The sequence below is a fragment of the Hippocampus zosterae genome, chromosome 1, assembly GCF_025434085.1.
Source record: "Hippocampus zosterae strain Florida chromosome 1, ASM2543408v3, whole genome shotgun sequence".
NCBI classification, from domain to species: Eukaryota; Metazoa; Chordata; class Actinopteri; order Syngnathiformes; family Syngnathidae; genus Hippocampus; species Hippocampus zosterae.
In genome coordinates, this window is record NC_067451.1 from 20,913,160 (window position 1) to 20,939,865 (window position 26,706).

The 26,706-nt window shown below is 42.0% G+C and overlaps 1 protein-coding gene and 1 long non-coding RNA gene across 35 annotated transcripts in view; one reads left to right on the forward strand and one right to left on the reverse strand.

The window, feature by feature from the left end:
* The window catches only part of LOC127610195 (protocadherin alpha-C2-like), a 138,044-nt gene that overhangs the window by 44,934 nt on the left and 66,404 nt on the right, over nt 1-26,706 (reverse strand). For 3 of the 34 annotated variants that reach the window (XM_052080077.1, XM_052080104.1, XM_052080114.1), the window contains exons 1-3: nt 10,355-11,642; nt 5,090-5,865; nt 545-977 (exon numbers count right to left, since the gene is read on the reverse strand). The exons of 16 other annotated variants lie outside the window; for them this stretch is intronic. In XM_052080077.1, coding sequence (XP_051936037.1) covers nt 545-977; nt 5,090-5,865; nt 10,355-11,495 — 2,350 coding nt within the window. In that variant the 5' untranslated portion in view covers nt 11,496-11,642. Of the gene's footprint in view, nt 1-500; nt 3,041-4,612; nt 5,866-9,098; nt 12,043-12,639; nt 15,133-26,706 lie in introns of those variants that run through there. 15 more of the 34 variants (XM_052080088.1, XM_052080225.1, XM_052080216.1 and 12 more) reach the window with 15 other exon arrangements.
* Nucleotides 4,798-13,264, forward strand: LOC127611155 (uncharacterized). Its single transcript, XR_007965246.1, has 3 exons — nt 4,798-4,946; nt 9,433-9,575; nt 13,117-13,264. It is a non-coding gene; the product is annotated as an uncharacterized LOC127611155 (long non-coding RNA).

Below are 26,706 nucleotides of genomic sequence, written 5' to 3' on the forward strand. Positions count from 1 at the left end.
TACTGGGTACAAGTATTTAACATTTATATAAATACATTTAGAGCTCCCCAAAATGTCACGCATCCTTATATCCGTGAACTCTTGCAGGCCCCTGGTATCCTTCAACCCACACTTCCTGCTCAACAACGAGTAAGAATCTTGATGATCTAAAACGTTTCAACTTCCAAACTCCATCCCACACAAGATCTGGAACATTGCATGTCTGCCTTCAAAACACCTCTTTTTTAAATGAAAAAAAGTCTTTAAAGTACATTACAATATAGCAACTGAACAAACATTGGTCATGGAAATGTTTCCAAGTAATATGCATTATTCTCTTCAGCATTTCTTATGGTACCATATTTCGTATATTTTGATTTTATTTTATTGTTTTTAAAAGGCCCCACTAATTAATTGGTATTGTACTGTACACGTGACAAAACACAGCTACAATATTTGACTTGATTACTGTGTGACTATCCATGTTACAATGACGATTTGATATCATGAAAATTTCTTACCTTGTCAGTGTTAGGTAAAGTTTGAGTCCTGGTAAAGGTGTCACCTCCATTAATACTGATCAGTTCTGCTTCTACAGGCGGAAAGGGCCCAGGGAAAACCACTACGTCACTCTTGAGTGTGTCTGAGCTGAAGCACACGTCGTACTGCTGAGTCGCTTTGGAGTAAGACCAGCTCCCGTCAGGGTGGGTGGTGATCATCGGGGCGCTGTACCTGTCGAAGGGTCCGTCTGTCTGTCTGTGGCATTTGAAGGCGACTAAACTGATGAGGCTGAGCAGAAAGATGAGCGACACGGCCACAACAGCGATGAGCAAATACAAGTGCAAGGCGGAGAAGCTCTCCTCCTTGCTGGGCGGATGTCTGAACGGAGTGTGGTTGTCAGCTGTGCTTTCAAGCACCACCACATCAATCGACACAGTCGCTGACAGGGAGGCTTCTCCGTGATCACAGACCGACACCACCAAGGGGTGACTTTTCAGGTCATTGTCGCTCATTCGCCTCTTGGTCCGAATCTCCCCGGTGCTGGTTCCGATCCGGAAGAGGTTGTTGTTGCCTTTGGGCTCAGACAGGTGATAGGAGAGCAGCGCATTGTAGCCGGAGTCTGCATCCACTGCCCTGATCTTTGCCACAAAGTATCCCGCTTCGGCAGAATAGGGGATGCTCTCACTGTTCACGGAGCCATGCTCGGAATAGGGAGCCAAAATGGCGGGACTGTTGTCATTCTCATCCAGAATAAAAACGTTTACAGTGACGTTGCTGCTGAGCGGAGGAACACCAGAGTCTGTGGCCTGAACTTGAAACTGAAACATTTTTACCCTCTCATAGTCAAAAGACTGAAGAGCAACGATATCTCCGCTTTCCGAGTTAATATTCACTGTAGTGAGTAGCATTGAGTCCATGCTACTTTTCAAAAATGAGTACGTCACATGCCCATTTTGTTCAATGTCATCATCCAGTGCAGTCACTCTATGTATTACTGCTCCTGGTGGACTATTTTCTTTGATATAAACATTAATGAGGGGCTCTGAGAAGTGAGGCGTGTTGTCATTAACATCTGAGATGCGCACATTAACAATACTGGTGCTGGACAGAGGTGGAATGCCTTCATCGGTTGCAATAATGCTGATATTGTAAACAGGTATGGTCTCCCTGTCGAGAGGACCATCAACAACCAAAGAATAATAATTCTTATAATTTGACTCAAGTTTAAAAGGCACATCATTATTAATTTTGCAGTGGACCAAACCATTTTTACCTCCATCTTGGTCCAGCACAGAGACAAGTGCAATGGCAGTGCCCATCGTTGCATCTTCTTTCAGTGTGGTGAATAAAGATGTAAATGAAATTTCAGGGGCATTGTCATTGATGTCTAAAACCTCAATCAATAACTTGGTGTGCGAAGTTCTTGCCCCATCACTAGCTTGTACTCTAACCTCAAAATTGCCCCTCTCTTCAAAATCTAAATTCTGTATGTTGGTAACAGTCCCACTTGTTTTGTCTATAGCAAACAAATCACTCTGCTTCCCTCGACCCACTTCACTGAAAGAATAGAAAACGAGTCCGTTTTCACCTGCATCTAAATCAGTAGCATTTAATGTTATTATTGGGGTGCCAATGCTAATGTTCTCATGGACACTTGCTTTGTACAGACTTTGACTAAAAACAGGAGCATTATCATTAATGTCCAGTACATTCACAACAATAATCATTGTGCCTGATTTCGGTGGTGTTCCTCCATCTACTGCAGTCAATGTGAGTGTGATCACAGCTTGTTTTTCTCGGTCCAAAAGCTTTTTAAGCACCAATTCCGGCGTCACATTTTCTCCTTTGGGTGACTCAAGAGAGAAATGTTCATTTGGACCGAGCTTGTATGAATGTATTGCATTTTTGCCAACGTCTGCGTCATGAGCTGCGCGCAGAGGAAACTTTGTGCGCAGCTCTGTGTTTTCTGTAATATTTAACACTTGTGATTTACTCAAGAATGATGGATAATTGTCGTTTACATCCAAGACAATAATTTCAAAATGGTACAGTTTTAATGGATTGCTAATGACGGCTTCTACACTGAGTGAACATTTTGCTTCACCTTGGCACAGTTCCTCTCGATCAATTCTTTCTTTCACATAGAGGACACCAGTCTTCAGGTTTACCTCAAAGTATTTCCTCTTGCTTCCCGCAACGATCTGAAACATGCGAGACTCCAAATCCCGCAGGTTTAGGTTTAAATCATTCGCAATATTTCCCACAAAGGTCCCAACATTCACCTCCTCCGCCACCGAGTAAGAGAGCTGGCCACACACGGATTCCCAGTAACACTCCAGCAGCAAGAAGAACAAATGCATCCGCACAGAGGTCCACTTGCTCGATGGACACATCTTTCCATGCATGCGAATACGGCATAAAGGTAGAAACTGTGCAAAAAATACTCTCCGCTTGCTATGAAGGAAAATTTTGAACAAACCGATTTAATTCTTCCGTACAACCATCTCCGTCGCATTAGTCTCTTCCACCTACTGAGAGTCTTTGTTCGAATGACGAAAAGCATCACGTACATTTGGGAGGAGCCCCGCGCACGCGGATGACGGGGCTTCAATGTCATGGTCCATTGTGCTCTCTAGTGGACGTTTGTTTGAACTACAACTAAAATCACAACACAGCTCCAAATATATCGCCAAAAGTACGTCTATTGCATAAACTATTAAATGAATAAATAAATAAATAACGTTTTAAAACAGAACCGTTTGACTGCAGAAAATGATGTGATTTTCATAAATGTCACTTTAACAGTTCTATACCTGATAGAATATTGTTAACATGACATCACTGATGTCATGATTTAGAACTGATATATAAATCGCTGAGATAATATCACTTTCTTCAAGATAAACAAACAATAAATGCTAGCATGTTTCCACAAGAATATTCCCTCAAACCACCCTGTCCACCACCATGTATCTGTCGAGTCGGTAACGTTATAAATTATACATTTGAATGGACCTTCTGATTGAATGTATTCATATATGATTCTGACAAAACGCAGATTCAAAAACTCTCATGAAATGTATTCAGAACCACACATACCGCATCTCACAAGAGCAGACTCTCAGAAGCGATTACAGAAGAAAACCTGAGCACTATAATATTACATCGCCTGTATTTAAATAAGTGCGAACTCTGACATGGGACAGTGATAATGGATAAAATCAACCCCCTTTGCTCATGTTCAACACATTTGATTGCCAACATCTCTATATTGTTAAATTTATCTTCTGAGGGAGACACAATATATACGTACAGCATACAGAAAGTAAATCCATTATTGTTCTTTGCTTGAGACGTCAATTTCATTTTAAAACAAGGGACTCTTACGGAAGTGTGGAGCTGCCAATGTGGAGGAAAAATATTGGGACGAGCAAAAATATTCAAACATACTTGCGAGTACGTATACGTTCGAATGTACTCGCAAATATACGTTCATCCATTTTCAGGCAAAATATGACAAACGTAGCGTTTTCCTATAATGCCACAAGGTATTGATGTGAGCATGGTCGAGTAAAAAAACAATTAATTTTACCAGTACATTAAAAAAATAAAAAGTAAATACTGTTTATTCCTATGTCTATGATTTTATTATGTCTGTAGTAAATTATTTACCTTCAGCGTTTTTGTTTTTTTTCCCATCATGCCACGCACTATTGACTTCTGCTTGCGCAAACCCTGTGGCATCATGGGAAAAAAACTCACTTAAAACGTTTCTAATCATATCAATTCCAAAATGGTCGAAAATTAAGCAAGTCAACATTGTTTATTCTTAATTGTATGGTTTTACTATGGCTGCAATGCAGGATATACATTGAGCATTTATCCCATAATGTATGCGCAAGACAATACCCCATAATGGCATTATGGTAAAATGCTATGCTTGTAGCATTAAGCCCACAAGTAAGTTTGAACGTATTTACAAGTGCGTTTGAATGTACTGTACTTGTACGCTAAAGACAAAGAGACCAAAACTTAAAGTGGGTCATATTTCTTGAGCTATTGTCTTCTTAGTGCATAATATAGCGACATCCAACACCGCAGTTCAGAAGTTACAAAGATATGAGAAACCTACCTTCTCAGAGTTAGGAAGGGTCTGAGTCCTGGTAAAGGTGTCGCCTCCATTAATACTGATCAGTTCTGCTTCTACAGGCGGAAAAGGCCCAGGGAAAAACACTACGTCACTCTTGAGTGTGTCTGAGCTGAAGCACACGTCGTACTGCTGAGTCGCTTTGGAGTAAGACCAGCTCCCGTCAGGGTGGGTGGTGATCATCGGGGCGCTGTATCTATCGAAGTGTCCGTCTGTCTGTCTGTGGCATTTGAAGGCGACTAAAGTGATGAGGCTGAGCAGAAAGATGAGCGACACGGCCACAACGGCGATGAGCAGATACAAGTGCAAGGCGGAGAAGGTCTCCTCCTTGCTGGGCGCATGTCTGAACGGAGTGTGGATGTCAGCTGTGCTTTCGAGCACCACCACGTCAATCGACACAGTCGCTGACAGGGAGGCTTCTCCGTGATCACAGACCGACACCACCAAGGGGTGACTCTTGAGGTCATTGTCACTCATTCGCCTCTTGGTCCGAATCTCCCCGGTGCTGGTTCCGATCCGGAAGAGGTTGTTGTTGCCTTTGGGCTCAGACAGGTGATAGGAGAGCAGCGCATTGTAGCCAGAGTCTGCATCCACTGCCCTGATCTTTGCTACAAAGTATCCCGCTTCGGCAGAATAGGGGATGCTCTCACTGTTCACTGAGCCATGCTCGGAATAGGGAGCCAAAATGGCGGGACTATTGTCATTCTCATCCAGGATAAAAACGTTTACGGAGACATTGCTGCTGAGCGGAGGAACACCAGAGTCTGTGGCCTGAACTTGAAACTGAAACATTTTTACCCTCTCATAGTCAAAAGACTGAAGAGCAACGATATCTCCGCTTTCCGAGTTAATATTCACTGTAGTGAGTAGCATTGAGTCCATGCTACTTTTCAAAAATGAGTACGTCACATGCCCATTTTGTTCAATGTCATCATCCAGTGCAGTCACTCTATGTATTACTGCTCCTGGTGGACTATTTTCTTTGATATAAACATTAACGAGGGGCTCTGAGAAGTGAGGCTTGTTGTCATTAACATCTGAGATGCGCACATTAACAATACTGGTGCTGGACAAAGGTGGAATGCCTTCATCGGTTGCAGTGATGCTGATATTGTACATTGGGGTGCTCTCTCTGTCAAGAGGACCACCAACAACCAAAGAATAGGAGTTCTTATAATTCGGTTCAAGTTGGAAAGGCACATTACTATTTATTGTACAGTGCACCAAGCCATTTTTACCTCCGTCTTTGTCCAACACGGAGACAATCGCAATAGCAGTGCCAATGGTTGCATCTTCTTTCACTGTATTCAATAATGCTGTCACTGAAATTTCAGGCTCATTGTCATTGACATCCAAAACTTCAATCAACAATTTGGCATGAGAGGTTAAGGGAGAAGCCCCTCCATCACTGGCTCGTATTCGGAGTTCAAATGCAGTTGCTTTTTCAAAGTCAATGTTTTCCTTATTTGTTACTGTTCCTGTTTTTTCATCAATCGAGAACATATTTGTTTGTTTCTGTCTTCCTCCAGTATTGAAAGAATAGAACACTTGTCCATTTTGTCCCGCATCTAAATCAGTCGCATTTAAGGTTATTATTGATGTGCCAATCTCGATATTCTCATACACGCTCGCTTTATAGAGCGTTTGACTGAACACAGGGGCATTGTCGTTGTTATCTAGCACATTCACAACAATCGTCATTGTGCCCGATTTCGCTGGTGTTCCTCCATCAATAGCAGTCAATGTGAGTGTGATCACAGCCTGTTCTTCTCGGTCTAAAAGCCTCTGAAGCACTAATTCTGGGGTCGCACTTTCACCTCTTTGTACCTCAAGAGAGAAGTGTTCATTTTGGCTGAGCTTGTATGAATTTACAGTGTTTTTACCAACGTCTGCATCATGAGCTGGGTGGAGAGGAAATTTTGATCCTACTGCTGTTGTCTCACTTATGTTCAGTTCCTCTTTATGACTAGAAAATAATGGGTAATTGTCATTGACATCGAGTATTATTATTTCTACCCGGTACAATTTCAATGGATTATTAATGACTGCCTCTACATTGAGTGAACATTTGGCTTCATCTCCACACAGTTCCTCTCGATCTATTCTCTCATTCACATAGAGGACACCAGTCTTCAGGTTTACCTCAAAGTATTTTCTCTTGTTTCCCGCAACGATCTGAAACATGCGGGACTCCAAATCCTGCACGTTTAGGCTCAAATCCTTCGCAATATTTCCCACAACGGTCCCAACATTCACCTCCTCCGCTACCGAATAAGAGAGCTGGCCGCACACGGCTTCCCAGTAACACTCCAGCAGCAGGAAGAGCAAATATATCCGCCCAGGGCTCCATCTGCTCAACGTGCGCATCATTCCATACATTTACATAAAGCAGAAGGTAAAAATGGTGCAAAAACTGTCAGCTTCTCCACCCGATAAGAAGAATAAATGTGAACAAACTGCAAATTCTTTTGGGAAACGATCCCTGTCGCATCGGCCCATATCACTGTCTGAGTTTCTTTGTTCTATTGACGAAATCATCAGGCACATTTGGGAGGAGCCCAGCCCTGTGACGGAGTGAGCTCAAATGCCACGGTCCACGGTGTCCTCTAGTGGACATTTCGGAGAACTACAATCAATGTCACTCAGCATGAAGACCGGTATCAATTAAGTGCAGAACAAATATTTAACATTTCATAAAAACGGAAAGTACACCGTTTTTAAAAAAAATATGATTTTCAATCATGTCCGTTGTATCCAGATACAAACAATGTCATGATCCAGAAACAACCAGATAAGTCGCTGACATGTTCTCTTTAAAACAAACAATAACAATAGCAGTCGTTTTCCACAGTAACCTCCACGCCCACTACATCTGTGATGGAGGTGTAACGCTACAATAATGAAAGCAAACGAAGATATGACATGTGAATGGACACATTCGAGAAGCCGTTAATCATTTCAATCATATTACGTTAAGACAACTCGTTCATTCAGTACGGCCGAAAAAATTGTCCAGGACCACGGACAGCGTCTTAAAAAACACGACATCAGAACTCATTATAAGAAAAATAACAACCCAACAAAAAACTTGACTACGATCCAGGGTATGTAAACACGTGAAGTAAAATTGCAGCTCAAATGCCCCTGCCTCTATTACTGAACATCTCACTATTCTATTTACAATGTCACTGTAACACAACAAACATATATCTTACAGTATATTGAAAGTAAACTACGCCACTCTTTTTCAAAGCATGGGACACCTTTATAAAAAAAAGTATGAAATTCTATGAAACTATCATTAACACGTCATAAGTGGAAGTTCCAGCAAGTTAAGTCCGATGGTTGCATCAAATCAAGCTTCTGAAATTGTTTTTGCACACAAAACAATTAGCATAAAATTAGCAACACTTCATAACAACATTTTCTCCTCTTGAAGTTATTATATGGATGTGTAGTTCAATGGAGACTACAGCTTCGTGTCTGCTTTCAAAACTTAGCTTGTAGCAGACGTGTGCACATTTTCAGCATGACGTCTCTGATCCACTGGTGAAAGGACACTCTGATCCTCTCCTCTTTCATCTATAGATGCTGAACAATAACTGAACAACGTGTATGCAGAAAATTGGTGAAGATTGCACGACTGTCTGTGTCCTATGTGTTGTGTTGTGTTATTTTTGGTATTTTGACTTCAAAATGGCGCAGCGAGAGTGGCAGCCTTTCCAGCAGTTCCTATATTTTATTGTTCTACTTCTTCCTTTCATAACTTTGCTGCTGTGAATTTGGAATTTCTCCATTGCGAGACTAATAAAGGTTTTCTTATCTTATCTTAGAGCTATCTCAACAGTATATTTGAGTGAACGTACTTCTGAAGCTTTAATCTATATATACAGTATATATATATATATATATATATATATATATATATATATATATATATATATATATATATATATATATATATAGGTCTCGCAATGTTGGACAGCAGTGATAGTGATTCGGTAAAAAGGAATAAATAAATAACATCTGGAGATGACTATGTGTGTGACGTTTTACATTTTAACAAGTACAAACATTTTAAGAAAGAGCGACACCCCTTTTGGTTGTTGACAGATTCAAATGTTAAATCCTCATCATTACTCTTCCCATGTCAATGTTACATAACACAAATGTACAACAAAACATAATTAAACCACTTCTTTGTTCTTCCTCACCACAGACAATGTTGCAGAAAGGCCAATGTGTTGTTTTCACTACAAATATGTAGCAGTCACAGGTGCGAGTGATAGTAAACCAGCTTGACTAAAAACAAGTAAATACTTACAAGTTAAGGTGTTTTTACTGCTAATACGTACATTTCGAAACGGCATTTTGTGCTTCATAGTAGTCGTGCTATTGGCTACATTCAAATGCCTAAAACATCAACATCATCTGGTCAGACAAAAAAAAACCCCAAAGAATTTAATCCTACCTTCTCAGTAGTGGGTAAAGTTTGAGTCCTGGTAAAGGTGTCTCCTCCATTAATACTGATCAGTTCTGCTTCTACAGGCGGAAAAGGCCCAGGGAAAACCACTACGTCACTCTTGAGTGTGTCTGAGCTGAAGCACACGTCGTACTGCTGAGTCGCTTTGGAGTAAGACCAGCTCCCGTCAGGGTGGGTGGTGATCATTGGGGCGCTGTATCTATCGAAGGGTCCGTCTGTCTGTCTGTGGCATTTGAAGGCGACTAAAGTGATGAGGCTGAGCAGAAAGATGAGCGACACGGCCACAACAGCGATGAGCAAATACAAGTGCAAGGCGGAGAAGCTCTCCTCCTTGCTGGGCGGATGTCTGAACGGAGTGTGGTTGTCAGCTGTGCTTTCAAGCACCACCACATCAATCGACACAGTCGCTGACAGGGAGGCTTCTCCGTGATCACAGACCGACACCACCAAGGGGTGACTTTTCAGGTCATTGTCGCTCATTCGCCTCTTGGTCCGAATCTCCCCGGTGCTGGTTCCGATCCGGAAGAGGTTGTTGTTGCCTTTGGGCTCAGACAGGTGATAGGAGAGCAGCGCATTGTAGCCGGAGTCTGCATCCACTGCCCTGATCTTTGCCACAAAGTATCCCGCTTCGGCAGAATAGGGGATGCTCTCACTGTTCACTGAGCCGTGCTCGGAATAGGGAGCCAAAACGGTGGGACTGTTGTCATTCTCATCCAGGATAAAAATGTTTACGGTGACGTTGCTGCTGAGCGGAGGAACACCAGAGTCTGTGGCCTGAACTTTGAACTGAAACGTTTTTAACTTCTCATAGTCAAAAGATTGCAAACTCATGATGTCTCCACTCTCTGAGTTGATATTTATCATTGTACTGACTGGCAGTGAGTCTGTACTACTTTGTAAAAAAGAGTACGTCACATGCCCATTTTGTTCAATGTCATCATCCAGTGCAGTCACTCTATGTATTACTGCTCCTGGTGGACTATTTTCTTTGATATAAACATTAACGAGGGGCTCTGAGAAGTGAGGCTTGTTGTCATTAACATCTGAGATGCGCACATTAACAATACTGGTGCTGGACAAAGGTGGAATGCCTTCATCGGTTGCAGTGATGCTGATATTGTACATTGAGATGTTCTCTCTGTCAAGAGGACCACCAACAACCAAAGAATAGGAGTTCTTATAATTCGGTTCAAGTTGGAAAGGCACATTACTATTTATTGTACAGTGCACCAAGCCATTTTTACCTCCGTCTTTGTCCAACACGGAGACAATCGCAATAGCTGTGCCAATGGTTGCATCTTCTTTCACTGTATTCAATAATGCTGTCACTGAAATTTCAGGCTCATTGTCATTGACATCCAAAACTTCAATCAACAATTTGGCATGAGAGGTTAAAGGAGAAACCCCTCCATCACTGGCTCGTATTCGGAGCTCAAATGCATTTGTTTGTTCAAAATCGATAATTTTCCTGTTTGTTACGATTCCAATTTTTTCATCAATGGAGAACACATTTGTTTCTTCCTCTCTACCTCCTGCATTGAAAGAATAGAACACCTTTCCATTTTGTCCTGCATCTAAATCAGTCGCATTTAAGGTTATTATTGATGTGCCAATCTCGATATTCTCATACACGCTCGCTTTATAGAGCGTTTGACTGAACACAGGGGCATTGTCGTTGTTATCTAGTACATTGACAACAATCGTCATTGTACTTGATTTCGGTGGTGTTCCTCCATCAATAGCAGTCAATGTGAGTGTGATCACAGCCTGTTCTTCTCGGTCTAAAAGCCTCTGAAGCACTAATTCTGGAGTCACACTTTCTCCTTGTTGTCGTTCAAGTGAAAAGTGTTCATTTTGGCTGAGCTTGTATGAATTTACAGTGTTTTTACCAACGTCTGCATCATGAGCTGGGTGGAGAGGAAATTTTGATCCTACTGCTGTTGTCTCACTTATGTTCAGTTCCTCTTTGTGGCGAGAAAATAATGGGTAATTGTCATTTACGTCTAATATTGTAATTTCAATTCGGTACAATTTCAATGGATTATTAATCACAGCTTCTACACCGAGTGAACACTTGCCTTGGTTTCTGCAGAGTTCTTCTCGATCTATTCTCTCATTCACATACAAAACGCCACTGTGTAGGTTTACCTCAAAGTATTTCCTTTTGTTTCCCACAACGATCTGAAACATGCGGGACTCCAAATCTTGCACGTTAAGGTTTAAATCCTTCGCAATATTTCCCACAACGGTCCCAACATTCACCTCCTCCGCCACAGAGTAAGAGAGTTGGCCGCACACGGCTTCCCAATAATACTCCAGCAGCATGAAGAGCAAATACGTCCGCACAGAGCTGCATCTGATCGACGCACGCATCATTCCATCCATGCGCTTTCGGCATAAAGGTAGAAATGTGGCAAAAACGTACTTGCTATGAAAGTATAATCGAAAAATTGAATTAATTCTTCCGAGTAACACCCCTGTTGTGACAGTCTCTTTCACCGTCTCAGCTTCTTTGTTCCAATGACGAATAACAGCACATATTTGGGAGGAGCCCGGCGCCGCAGATGAGGATTCATTCGTGTCATGGTCCACTGGGCCCTCTAGTGGAGGGTTGTATAAATTACAACCAGTATCACACAATATTGATGCAAATTTGATCGCTCACAGTCGCCACTAAACCCATGACATAAAACTATAAAATCTTATTTTAAAAATGCAGTTTGACTCCAGGGTGTGGTATGTTATCTTCATACATGTCACCTTAATCTGGAAATATACCTCAACTGAATGGTTGACATATCAATGCCGTAACGATTCAGAACCAACCGGTTCGTTGCTCGTATATTACTTTTTTCAGGATGAACAAAAATTACAGATTTTTTTTCACAAGAATATCCCCACAACCCCCTCCAACTCCACTGTAACTGTGATTCAGTGAATAGTGAAGGTTACAAATTATAAATTCAAATTGAATGGATATATTCCTGAATTACTATTTAATTCTGACAAAATGCTAATTTCATATACAACCATGTGTTCATCACTATGGACAATGCATCTCACAATACTGAGAACAGCTGTTGCAAAACAAACATACACTGTAACATTTTCACCTGTATTTCAGTAAGTGCAAATCTGTGACGTGTTGTTGGATCAAATGAAACCCACTCTAGTGCTCAACAGACTCTCCTTTTCACTTTTCAATGCCTGAACGTCACTATATTGTTACTTTTACTTTAACTTATCACCGATGCACAAATTACAGCATGCTGAAAGTAAACCACCATACACCTTTTTTGAGACATTCTTTCATAACAACTATATGAACTCAAAATATGAAACTTTTCGGACATTACAATTGCTTTTTGTTACAATCCCTCTAGATTTCAATGACTGTATCATTATACTACAGGTGTATTTACTCCTGACAAGATGCTTATGAAAGACCATCATAACTTGATCGTTTCTGCATGAGTGCATAATATAGCAACATACAACCAAGCAGTCTGAAAAGGAATGCATAGCCTACCTTCTCAGAGTTAGGAAGGGTCTGAGTCCTGGTAAAAGTGTCGCCTCCATTAATACTGATCAGTTCTGCTTCCACAGGCGGAAAGGGCCCAGGGAAAACCACCACGTCACTCTTGAGTGTGTCTGAGCTGAAGCACACGTCGTACTGCTGAGTCGCTTTGGAGTAAGACCAGCTCCCGTCAGGGTGGGTGGTGATCATCGGGGCGCTGTACCTGTCGAAGGGTCCGTCTGTCTGTCTGTGGCATTTGAAGGCTACTAAAGTGATGAGGCTGAGCAGAAAGATGAGCGACACGGCCACAACGGCGATGAGCAGATACAAGTGCAAGGCGGAGAAGGTCTCCTCCTTGCTGGGCGCATGTCTGAACGGAGTGTGGATGTCAGCTGTGCTTTCAAGCACCACCACATCAATCGACACAGTCGCTGACAGGGAGGCTTCTCCATTGTCACAGACCGACACCACCAAGGGGTGACTTTTCAGGTCATTGTCACTCATTCGCCTCTTGGTCCGAATCTCCCCGGTGCTGGTTCCGATCCGGAAGAGGTTGTTGTTGCCTTTGGGCTCAGACAGGTGATAGGAGAGCAGTGCATTGTATCCAGAGTCTGCATCCACTGCCCTGATCTTTGCCACAAAGTATCCCGCTTCGGCAGAATAGGGGATGCTCTCACTGTTCACTGAGCCGTGCTCGGAATAGGGAGCCAAAACGGTGGGACTGTTGTCATTCTCATCCAGGATAAAAATGTTTACGGTGACGTTGCTGCTGAGCGGAGGAACACCAGAGTCTGTGGCCTGAACTTGAAACTGAAACGTCTTTAACTTCTCATAGTCAAAAGATTGCAAACTCATGATGTCTCCACTCTCTGAGTTGATATTTATCATCGTAGTTAGCGGCATGGCATAAGTGCTGCTTTGCACAAGTGAGTATGTCACTTTTCTATTTTCATCAGCGTCAAAATCTACTGCAGTCACTCCATGAATTATTGCTCCTGTTTGACTATTTTCCTTGATGTAAACATTAACGAGGGGTTCTGAGAAGTGAGGCGCATTGTCATTTACATCAGAAATGTGAACATAAACTACACTGGTGCTGGAAAGAGGTGGAATTCCCTTATCTTTGGCAACGATGGTAATGTTGTAGAGCGGCACGCTCTCTCTGTCTAGCGGTTCATCAACAAGCAGAGAATAATAGTTTTTGTAATTTTCTTCGAGTTTAAATGGAACTTCATTTTGAATTTGTACAGTCACATGACCGTTTTCACCACCGTCTTTATCAAAAAGCGACACCAGCGCGACTGCAGTGCCCACGGCGGCATCCTCTGGCATGGCATTGTGCAGTGATGTCACCGTGACCTCCGGAGCGTTGTCATTAACATCCAAAACCTCAACCAGCACTTTGCAATGAGCAGACATAGGGGGGGTGCCTTGATCAGTAGCCTCCACCCTTATCTCGTATGCTCTTTTTTCCTCATAATCAATGTGACCTTTCACCTTCACTACACCTGTTTGAGCTTCAATTTCAAAGACATCCAGCACATGATCTTGATCTTTGCTTCTTAACGAATACAAAATCTCGCTGTTCGACCCCTCATCAGCGTCAGTTGCATTCAATGTCATGATTTGCGTGCCTAATGCTGCATTTTCTATCAGTGTTGTCTTGTACAGAGATTCACTAAATGTCGGGATATTGTCATTGATGTCTAAAACGTTTATTACAAGTTGAGAGGTTCCTGATTTTGGTGGGCTCCCCCCATCTACAGCAGTCAGTGTCATGGTGATGAGAGGCTGCTTCTCTCGATCCAAAGCTTTCTTCAGCACCAGCTCAGCAGACACGCCGCCGCCTGCTTTATGCACCGCTATTGAAAAATGCTCATTTGGACTTAATCTATATGTGCTGATGCTGTTTTTACCAACATCTGCATCACTGGCTTCAGACAATGCAAATTTCACGCCAGGCAATGTGCTCTCTGCGATATATAAATTCTGCATCTTCGTGGTGAACAAAGGGGCATTATCATTCACATCTAAAATGTCAACATCTACACGATACAGTTTTAAAGGGTTGGTAATTACAGCCTCCACACTGATGGAGCATTTCACTTCTTCTGAACAGAGCTGCTCTCGGTCTATTCTTTCATTTACATAAAGAGCTCCAGTCTTTAGATTTACCTCAAGGAATTTCTTCTTTGTGGTGGCAACAATCTGAAACAAACGAGATTCTAGGTCGTGCACGTTTAAATGTACATCCTTGGCGATGTTTCCAACGAGAGTGCCGGGGTTTAACTCCTCCGAGATGGAATAAGAAAGCTGTCCAGACGCTGTTTCCCAATAACACTCCAGTAGAACAAGCCCCAAATAGATCCCAAAGCAGCTCCATCTGCAAGGCATGCTTATTTCCAATATGAGCAAAGCATGAATTAAGAATAATTCCTTATTTTAGCCTGAGCTCTGTCTTCGTTCTTCCGTCCGCTGTCTCTTTTTAACAAAGACTGAATAGATCTCCACAGCATCTGAAAACGGGAGGGGCCTCAATGCATGGAAGCGGAGGCTCTTCCTCTCATAGATAAAGAGCGACGCTCAGTGGTCAAAGTGGTTAGGTGCAGGGACGAGTGAATCCTTCATGACGCTCTCAAGCAGCCATTATGAAAAAAAAAAACCACCAAGGATGGGAACATAATATCCTTTCAGTGAATGAGAAACCTTGAGGGATTTTAGCGTTTTTTTTCCCCTGACACCCAAATAATGCACACGATATTCGCTTGTTTCTATAATACACTACTAAAATCTATATTTTTTCCCTCAGAAGACCTTCATTAGTCTTCTGCTCTCTGGTTATTCTTTTTTTTAATTTAATTTATTTTTAACTTGATGGAATGAATTATTTCAACTGATTGAGGATAGGCTCTGATTCTCCCGGTGCTGTAGAGTGTGTTTTGGTACTCCTCCTGCACAATTGTCATCAATTTGTATGAACATCCCTGTTTGCTAATCCCAGGATTAATCCTTCATAAACTCCCGTCCTATTTTCCCCCATGTGGAAAACATGATTTTATTTGGACAAAATATTCATAATCATCACACACTGATCCGCAGTCATCACTGAGCAGCAATATGCATCAATGTCGAACTATGACTGTTATGCGAGAATTTACACATGACAAGAGTCAAAGCATGTTCAAGCGAAGCACCTTTCATGGATATTTTTGACAAAAAGTTTCTTTTCTCATTACTTGATGACTCACATGACTGTCAGGTTTCCCAAAGCCAGCACAGAATCCTGGATTATCTTCCTCATAAAATCTACATCACACATATTAATATTACTCAGTACATAAAAGCCAGAATTTTTAAAAGCGCATAGCTTATCACAGTTTGGCCCTGACCTAATGACCTTTTTTACTGTTGATTCTCGTTCAAATCTGTCCTGCTTTCCAAGAATTTATAAAGCACCCTATAATTGCTTCTCGGCCTAAACTGGATTCATGCGTTTTTTTCAAAAATGTCCGCCCGCAACTGTCATACTGAATCCAACTTGACAGCAAAGTTGTGGCTTTTATTGCAACATGTAGAAAGAAACGCTTCAAACACGTCTTGTGAACTACATTTAGCAGTCCGAGGGAGCCTTCTCCTCTAATCGGAAATAGTTCTAATGCAGAAACTTAAAAAAAAAAATTGCTTTGCTTTTTAAATTTCAATCACCAAGTAATGTCGATATGTTCATCAATGAAGTCACCCTCCCTGAGGAATTAATCATTTACACAAACAAATAAACGTTTTAAAAGCTACACACATTTTCCTCTCCTAAGAGTCATTTCTTTGTATTTAGATGAAGATGAAGTAGTAGGTGTATCTTAGAGGGAGAGCAGAGTTCAAGGTAAGAGGTTGAGGGCAGTGGGAGCGTGGTATATTTTCAGTGTGCTTCTTTAAATTATGAAAGAGTGTGTGCCGCATATAGAAAAGCTGCTGCCCATCGCCTTAGCATGCATGGCGACCCAATATGCGTACGTGCAAGCTTGTGAGTAACCTGTTACAAGGTTGCATACTCTGTGTGAGTGGGGGAGTAGAGGTGCCATCTGAGCATGATTCTAGGAGAGCCAGCACTCCCCCTCCCTCCTTTCTTCACTCCCCTTTATATCTCCATAGTAACATCATCCCCAGCACAGACATGATGCATGTTTGCACACAGATATACATGAGCAAGAGCCCATGGGTATGTTTTATGAAATACACAGGAGTTTTTGACCCACTTCTGAAATATTCATCAACTTACCTTGATGGAGACCGCTTTCGTTGAATGAATCAAACCAAATCAGGCCTCAAGTACACACACACACGTACACCAAAGCAAACAAAGCATCCTCTGGTGTGAACTAGTCTGCCAACAGTCACATCTGGATTGTTCATGCCTCGCTAATAGTGCACTGCTACAACATATTCACGATGACAATTCAGCTGCAGCAGCTTCCTCTCCTTTACGACCCCCCACCACACCCCCACACCACTCAGAAGAAAGCCTGACCTTTTCAATCAGCCCCTGCACACCCCACAGTGCCCTTGCTGGGCCAAGGCTCTGAAGACCACCCCCACTGCCTCCCAGTAAGCTGCACACTTGCACCATGAGATGCAACACTCACAATATATCATGTTCTGCCAAACATCTCATGTACATGTCTTTACCCTCCATCTTATTTTATTTTTTACATTCTTAAAAAAATAACTGAGTTGCTGATGGTGTAGTGGTACATTTGCTTAACTTGCCTGCGGACAGCGTGGGATCGGTTCCCACTCACGTGACGGTGTGGATGTGGCTGTAAATGGTTGTTTGGCTCTTTTTGTGCCCTGTGACTGGCTGGCGACTAGTTCAGGTAGTCTGCCTTCCACTCAAAGTCAACTGGGACTGGCTCCAGTAACCCCCGGCGACCCTCTTCAGGATAAGCGGTGTTGAAAATGGATGGAAGGATGGAATAAGTAGCTGTGAGGTGCCTGAAAATGCTTGAGAATTGTATTGTTTTAACATGAACTGCTCGGGCCACCGCCAATTGCACACATGCATTAATGGCACAAGAAATAAATCGAGAGCAAAGGTGAATACTTACAAATGCATATTCATAATCAGAATCATAGGCATCATTAAGTGTGACATCATTCCAAAGAAAAGTTTAAACATCAATCTGGCTCCTGAAATAGCTTTGGAGCTTTGACAATCATATTTATGAGTGTGTGTGAGTGAGAAAAACAGATGGAGAGAGGCAGGGAGAGATAGAGAGAGAGAGCTAGAGAGATAGAAAGAGAGAGAGAGAGAGAGCACGGTATACAATATTTAACATTCTATTTAGAGGTGGATGTTGAGCAGCAGCACACATTACTCAATGGCTAGCCCCTCTGCATATAAAGAACTACACATGTTAAAATATAAAATATCACAAAGAAGAGGGAAGAAATCAATTTTAAATCATTTATTTCCACATCTGCACTCCCTCCATTGGTTGGAAAAGTAGGACAGGGAAGCATCCAGCAAAAACATGAGCTAGGACAGGGCAATATGGAGCATGCTTCCACCCCACGCATACACACCGCTGAAATAGACACACAACCACATTGTTCATTCATTTGGAAAGCAATGGTGCAATCCCCCCCAAATTACTTAATTAGTTACTCTACTGTAAAACAACAGGCAGGAAGAGCAGAAGGCGATTGTTGATGGTGACGTGTTCTTGGCAGCATGTGTCATGAGAGGAGACTTTTCTTACTCTCACTTTGTAGGCTTCAAATTGTCCTTGCTCCGTGTTAAAGACAAGCATGTATCTGTTGTGACGCTTTGGCAACATTGTAGGTGCTGACACAAAATAAAGATATGAATGTGGCTTGAGTGACACCGTACAAGAGAGAAATGTGATGTACGCATGTGCAGGGGATGTATTCATTTGGTGCCCTTCTTCAACGTTCCAAAGTAGCAAACCATATGCGACAAGTTTTACGCTGATGGATTCACTTTGCAACAACATACACATTCATCACATCTGCCCAAAAAGCCAGACATACAATATAAACAGGAGAGTAAAAGAGAAAAACATCATCCAATTGGCTAGCTTCGGACAGCCTCCCGATTGGTTCATCATTGCACCTAGCGACAAAAGCGGCGTCCGACAGATCTGTTTCCACTGGGAGCAGCCGTAATTGATTCACTAGCTCCTCTCTTGTAACCATGGCAACAGAGATGCAAGCCTCCATCTGTGCCACTCCCTACTTCCTGCCCCTCCTCTGCCCTTTTCTTTGTGAGGAAACGGGCACAGAATATGTTGTCAACTACAAATAATTGCATATTTTTCCAACAGCGTACATAACAACATGTTTTATTTACTGCTGATACATCCATTGAATATCTTCTGCCCACCTTTTATATGCTTCATGCACCCACACAAAGAATGAGAGATGCAGGCAGAACTAAACCATTTTTCTGGGATTAGGAATAAATCTGGCTCTATAGTCAATCATGGATAACCTAGATTTGACAATCAAATGGTTCATCAGAAGAAGAGGGTGTGGACCAACCAGTTATGAGTGGGGGGAAATGGGACGACTATCCACGGATCAATACAGACACATGAACTCAATAGTGAAATCGGTGAATACACCACCACTTTCGGAGTGCAGTGACCAGCTAAATAATTGACTGTATTGACGTACTGAGGACATTATGTTCTGCTTTTTTGCCACAAGAGGGCGCGTACCCCCCTTTCTCTCCTTTCCTCACGCTCAGACTGGGCTATCCGATAGATTTGCATTCTCACACTCAGAGGACGAAGTGTATGTGGCACAGCCACTCCCGCAGCCTTGATAACTGATTCCCATTGACTGTGTTTTCAGGAAATGAAAACGCTGGGAAGGGGACTACATTAAACAAAGCTTGCAAACATTATCCTGTGTAAGAAATCAAAGAAGCGAAGATGGAGCGATGCACTGGAGCATGAGAACAAAATGTCTCATTCATAGAGGATTTCATAAAGGCAAATGCTGCACAGTTAAGGGTTTATTTTTTCAGATTGATGTTTTTATTTATTTCCTGTATTTCTTCCGCATTACACACTTGATGCACAACGTATTTATTTTCTATACTATCACACATGTATAAGCACTGTGTCATGTCTATTTTTATTTCTTATTAGTCATGCGGAACCGAATGTTCGCCCACCAGCACGGCATGCAGGTGAAGCGCAATGGAGGAGCAGACCTGCTGCATGTGCTCAGGCTTGGCCCAGTTCCTTTAAAAAATATATTGAGGGAGTGAGACTTTGAATAATAGAGGAGAGTGCTGGCCTGTCGAGACCCTGATGTTGGAAGTGCAGGCTGGAATGTTGGGGTTTTTTTGGTGAGGTTGCTCCACTTTCCACCAGAAAACGACTACCGTATTGTGATGAGTATTTCATTCATTCTCATGAACTGTCAGGTCAACTAGCACTATAAAGCGTCCTATCTCAATAGCACCAAAACGTAAATAGCTACAAGGACAGCAGATTCCCATGAGTGCATGCAGCACAGTATTTGCATGTGTAATGAAGAATTACTTGCGTCTACAGGGTAATGTACCCAGTTGCCAATTTATTAGCGACAAATAAAAGGAATTACCGATAAAACCATCCACAAGAAGATAGAATTAAACACAATACAACAACCACAAAATTGTCTGAGTGACACATTTGTTTCACTTTCTGCTGTCTTCTTTAAGCTACTCTTTGTGGCATCATTAAGATGATTCCACGTAATCGCATTAGAGGAGTATCAGGAGAATTAATACTTGACACTCTTTACAGAGGGCTTAATCCATGTAGGACAAACTGGAATATTGACATCAGTGGCAGAATAGACAGGAAATTGAAAATTGAAGTTTGATATGAAAAGTTAGGAACACCAGTAATATGTGGGGTTCAGTTGTTTTCTTCCACTATGTGTGAGGGGTCCTGGACATTTTGTTTGTTTGTTTTAAAATGTCAAAGTCTTTTAGATAAACACATATTTCCAAACTACGACCCTTGCATATTGCATTGTACTAGTATCGCATATTCTCCTATAATTGTGAGAGGAAAATGTAAAATGATTAAGACTGTAAAATAACAAAAAGAGCGAGAGAGCACTTATGTTATGCACGCAACTTAAAAACCTTGCATACACGCATACATACTATACAAGCATGCATGCATATACACATACCTCCATACAGTGAATAAAACAGTCTACAAACCCCTGTTCAAATGAATTATGTTTGTGATATGAACAAGTCAGACTAATATAAATTGCCAAACTTTGTTTTTTGGGTTTTTGTTCCAACTTATGACATGTCCAACTCAACTGATGGAAAAAATAAACTTTCGAGAGCAGAAGTAAAAATAGACAATGAAAGATGCTTGCACAAAGTGTGCGCCCGCTTTGACAAGTGGATTTGGCCACGTTCTGAATAAACCAATCATATTCAAGCTCATGTCAAATGGTCGTCACCACACATCTGCTGCCATTTAAAATGCCTCAAATATATTTCAATTGTTCTACTGTGCTTTTCCTGACGTTTTTCTACAGTAGTAGCATTGAATGCTATTTATAAGTCTTTATAATTCCCTCCACCATGTCAAAGGTAAGGTAAAAATAAGAAAAAAAAACAGTCACACAACATGATGTTGCCACCATCATGCTTGTTTGAATGTAGGTATGAACATGTATTCTTTTGTTAATGAGCAGTGCTGTGTTTATGTCAAACACACCTTTCAATATTTAGGCCAAAATATTCAGCCTTGGTTTCTCTGGACCATAACAAGTTCACACGTGTTTGGGAGATTTTGCAATGGTCTGAGGAAACTAAGGTTGAACCTTTCGGCCCAAATTTTAGAAATGTATTTCACGCAAACACAAACACTGCTCGTCACCAAAAGAACACATACTGGTACATATACAACATGCATTGAGTGCCTCCAATCATGAAACACAACCGGCCCAACATGCAGATGACGGCCGGCTTGGTGTGCAACAGACTTTTAGTTACAAGGAGAACCATCAAATACAAATTAAAAATGTTCAGTAGAATGATTTAATTGTGCAGAGACAATTTCCATTGTGACATCATACAGAAATCATGTGATTATCGCGCCAGTTTTCCAAGGTGTCAGTCAGGAAGAATGTAATGAAGCATCCAGCTATGGTCCAGATAACCTTCTGCCTGCATACTAAAACATAATCCCAAACATATTGTTAAATTAACATGGCTCTGAAAATGTCAATGAAAATGAGCAGTATTGTCATTGTAAAGCAGGGTTCTCAAACTCAGTTCCTGGAGGGACGCTGTCCTGCATGTTTTCCAAGTCTCCCTGCTGCAACACACCTCATTCAAATGAACAGGTTCAATGTCAGGTTTCCGCAGAGCTTGCTGATGATCTGTTCATTTGAATCAGGTGTGTTGCAACAGGGAGACTTGGAAAACATGCAGGACAGCGAGCGGCCCTTCAGGAACTGAGTTTGAGACCCCTGTTGTAAAGGCTTGATACAATTATTTATGTTTTGTGCAGGGGTTCCTAATGTTGTGGCAGGTTCAGGAGCTAACGAGAGCAATTTCATAATTTGTCTGCTGCACTCCAGTGGGCTTTAAATTAGACTTGATAACCGCATAATCGTGCCAGTTAACATGACAGTATTTTTGGTCACATACCTCATGCTGCTTACTATTGTTATTTTTACATGATAATAGTTCCACTTAAGAAAAGAAGGGTCTCATCTTGTGGACAGGCATACTGAATATTGCTTAGACAATATGAACAACAGTCCTTCACCAAGAACAAGGGTGATATAACACGGATTGGTCTTTTTCAAAGAAACACTGCAACTATAAATAAGCATAAATTGCTGAAATTAAGTAGTGCACGGTATAAATATCACATTTAGATCACACACACACACACATATCTCTCTCTCTATATCTATATCTATATCGCATCTCGCCCATCTCCACTTTGTTCCAGTAGCCCATTTTTCATCAAGGTGCTCTGGTTCCCCAGCACCTGACGCAGACCTTGTTTGGCCGGGCGACGTCTGAGCCGGCATGTCATTCGTTTTATTGTCTATCATCATTGTATGAGGTAGGCATTAGCGCGAAGGATCTTGCCCAAGGACCCACACTGGATGGTGTTATGTGCTCATTTTTGCCCCAAGCGGGATTCGAACCACCGTCTCCCGTATGCCAAACTGTATGCCAAACCGATGCCTTACCAACTGAGCTATCCAGCCGCCCTTTGGAGAATGGCAGAGCGAAGCTCCTGTGGGACTTCCAGATCCAGACTGACAAGATGGTAATGGCGAACCAACCAGATATCGTGATCATAGATAAAGGGCAGAGGAAAGCCGTTGTAGTGGATGTAGCGGTCCCAAGTGATGGAAACATCAGGAAGAAGGAACACAAGAAACTCGAGAAATACCAAGGGCTCAGAGAGGAGCTGGAGAGAGCCTGGAAGGTAAAGGTGACAGTCGTGCCTGTGGTGGTCGGAGCACTCAGGGCAGTGACCCCCAAACTAGATGAGTGGTTGCAACAGATCCCGGGAACAACATCGGACATCTCAGTCCAGAAATGTGCAGTGCTGGGAACAGCAAGGATACTGCGCAGAACCCTCATTCTTCCTGGCCTCTGGTAGAGGACCCGAGCTGAATGAGGGACGGACGGACACCACCCGAGGGGTGAGATGAGGATTTTTTTTTTATATATATATATCGATCGACAGATAAATAGATACATACATACATATACATCCTAGTAAATAAAAATGATGTCCTTCAATTTATGGTTAGGCAATTTCTGTTGTTTTTGTCTTTTTCTTTTTTTTAAAGAAATAATTAACGTCAGACATATAAAACATATACATTAAAAAATGTCCCCCTCATTGTCAAAGATGTCGAAGAAAGAAAATACGACACAAGTCTAAGCAGTATTTACAGCTGTGCTTCCTCCAAAAGGAGGCCACACTGTACAGACAAGAGGCTGCCACGGACCAGAAATAGCATTCGGGGGCATGATGGATAAAGAAGGCAAATTTGCGAGTGGTCACTTCATTAGAATATTCTCTATTATGAAACGACTGGACGAAGCAACATAAAATAATAAAGACCCGTTTAAACGGGAAAAAAATCATATCAAACGAGCTTGTTGACAGCAACCTTTTTCTTCTGCCTTTCATACAAGCAGCCAGGAGGGGGCATATGTGAAATGTAGGAGGGAAATGACAAGAAAATAATTATATTCTCTGTGTGTTTGGATTAATGGATGGCCAGGGCAACTGGGTAAAATAATCCAGTTTGAGGCGAAGGCAAGATGGACGTCAATCGAGGCTGGGAAAGAGTAGGGTCGAGAACAAAGCCACTGGAAGTGAAACGTGGGAGTGGGAGTCGGAGGAGAGAGTGAGAGGAGAGAGTGCGGTATGAGTGATGCTCCTGCATTCACATTTGCTGTACACACCCTCGTTCATTGTTTTAGTCACACACTGCACCCACAATACAAGATGGCAGTAAACATGCACCTTCTTTAGTAAAATAAAGTATGTAGGTCAAAATCAACATTTAATGCTACTTCACAATCACGAAGCAAAAATAAACATGTTACTGTTTTTATTTTTTTTTAATCAATTTAAAAAAATATAACGGATAGCCCACCTAAAAATAAACAGATTTGGGGGAAAAAAACATCCACGTGTGGCACTAGGATGACTCATCCATCATACACAGCTGCTCACTGCAGGTTTACACTCACAAAGATGGCCACGAATAGCATTCCTCTCATTCTAATCATAATACTTCTTGAACTTGTAACATCTGACGAAAAGCAGACTATACGTCCGAACCGCTGGGAGTTAAGTGGCTCCCTGTACATTCTGGAGACACCGCATATTTTATTGCATTTATTTAAATACCCATTTATTCCTGGCCTCTTTTCCAGTGTGGATTGCTGCTAGCTGAAAACCTTGAGATAACATTTAATCTAAAAAAAATAAAAAATGAAAAATTGGGGTTTTGGTTGATGCGCATGAAAAAATCCTTAAATACAAATATATGATATCTCAAATTTGTAATCAAAAAGCATTTAAGTCAAACATATCAACACAGCATAGCCTTTGCATCACCTTTCACACAGTGATGGTGAAAACATAAAAAATAAAAACATAGCTGTTGCTGGTAAGCCATCTCAACGAGAAACACAAAGAGTTGACAGTTTTAAATTTGTGGCTCAACTTTTACATTTGAGCAATAACCCTTTCTAAATAATATATTCGACCAGCAACACTGTCACAAAAGGAGGAAATGGTTCAAATATCTCCAAGCAGGTACCCACGACGCTGTAAGGACCAATAATTTCAGTCTATGATGTCAGACACAGGACAACACTTGCAGTCAGAGTCCTTCTCACAGACATCTGATCCCATTGATGCGCAGTCAAAAATAAATACAGCATACAGTACTCGTCACGAGTGTGAGGACACTGTGGCCTTATGCCCACCCCTAATACCCTACAGTGAGCAGTGCAAGGATGTGCTAAGAAGGCAGTCCTCTTACAACAGCATCCTCTCCCCAAACAGCTGACCACACATTTCCTTCACTTAAACATTCACTGGAATCAGACATCACAACACTAAAGGGCTCGTGTTGTCTCCCCCCCCCCCCCCCCCGCCCCCTTGAATTGTAAGAATAAGGTAAGAGCCAGTTGTGCTTCCTTTTGCCCAACTCCTTCCACACTATATCTCCCACTGAGCAAGAAAGACGCCTTCTCATTAAGGCCACTCCTATCCTGTCTGGAAGAAATCAAAACCTGGATGGCACAAAATTTCTTGAAATTCAACGAAAAGACAGAGGTGATATTGTTTGGTCCCAGTGGCCCTTGTACATTTCATCCTGTCGACTTGGGCCCCCTGTCTCCTTATCTGAAATCAACGGTCTCAAACTTGGGCCTTAAACTGGACAATGATTTCACACTCGATCGGCAAATTGGTGCCGTTGTTAAATTCAACTTCTTTCACCTTAGACAGCTGGCCAAAATAAAACCTCTCCTCTCACATGAACACTTTGAGACAGTAATTCATGCGTTTGTCACATCCCGGCTCGATTACTGCAATGCCCTGTACTTTGGAGTCAGCCAGTCCTCCATTAAGCGCCTTCAGTTGGTCCAGAATGCCGCTGCTCGCCTCTTGACTGGTACTCGTAAGAGGGAGCATATAACTCCTACTCTGGCATCCCTTCATTGGCTCCCCATTCATTTTAGAGTATTTGTTTTCAAATCTCTGAATAATCTCGCGCCACCTTACCTCTCTGAGCTTATCCGACCCTACACACTTGCCCGGCGCCTCAGGTCTGTGGACCAGTCTTTGTTAGAGGTACCAAGAGCTAAACTGAGGCTCAGAGGGGATCGAGCCTTTTCTGTTGCGGGTCCCTCTCTCTGGAATGACCTCCCACTGAACATTCGGCTAGCCTCCTCGCTGCCCATCTTTAAAGCCCTCCTCAAAACTCACTTGTATTCTTTGGCGTCAGCATGATTTGTCCTTGATTTTACCGCTTGGTGCTTTCCACCGCCTTTATTACCGATTCGTCTTACTGTTTATTGTATACGTTAAATCGCTCCATGTACAGCACTTTGTATGCAGTGATGGCTGTTCGAAAGTGCTCTATAAATTCTGGTGACTTGACTTGACTATATAGCTGAGTTGCAGGGAGCCTTTCGCTAACCCCTCCGTCAGTTCAATCCTCCAGGCCTGCAGCGGTGACCTAAGCACTGCAGCAGATGTTGTGGCCGTATGAACACGGATGCCAAGCAAGAGCAGTGCCCATCTGTTCTAATCTGTTAATTCATAAAAAAAAAAAAAATTAAAAAGGATAGCACGGGAATAGCTGCAGTAGGCAAGGAAATCAAGCACCTGTTATATTTTACTACTACTACTACTACGACCACCACCAGTCCTACTCCTACTACTCTAGGCCTTCTACTGCTAATAATAACGATAGTAAAATGAATAATAATGTTTATATTATGCACTTAGAAATAAAGCAAGCCTATCCCCA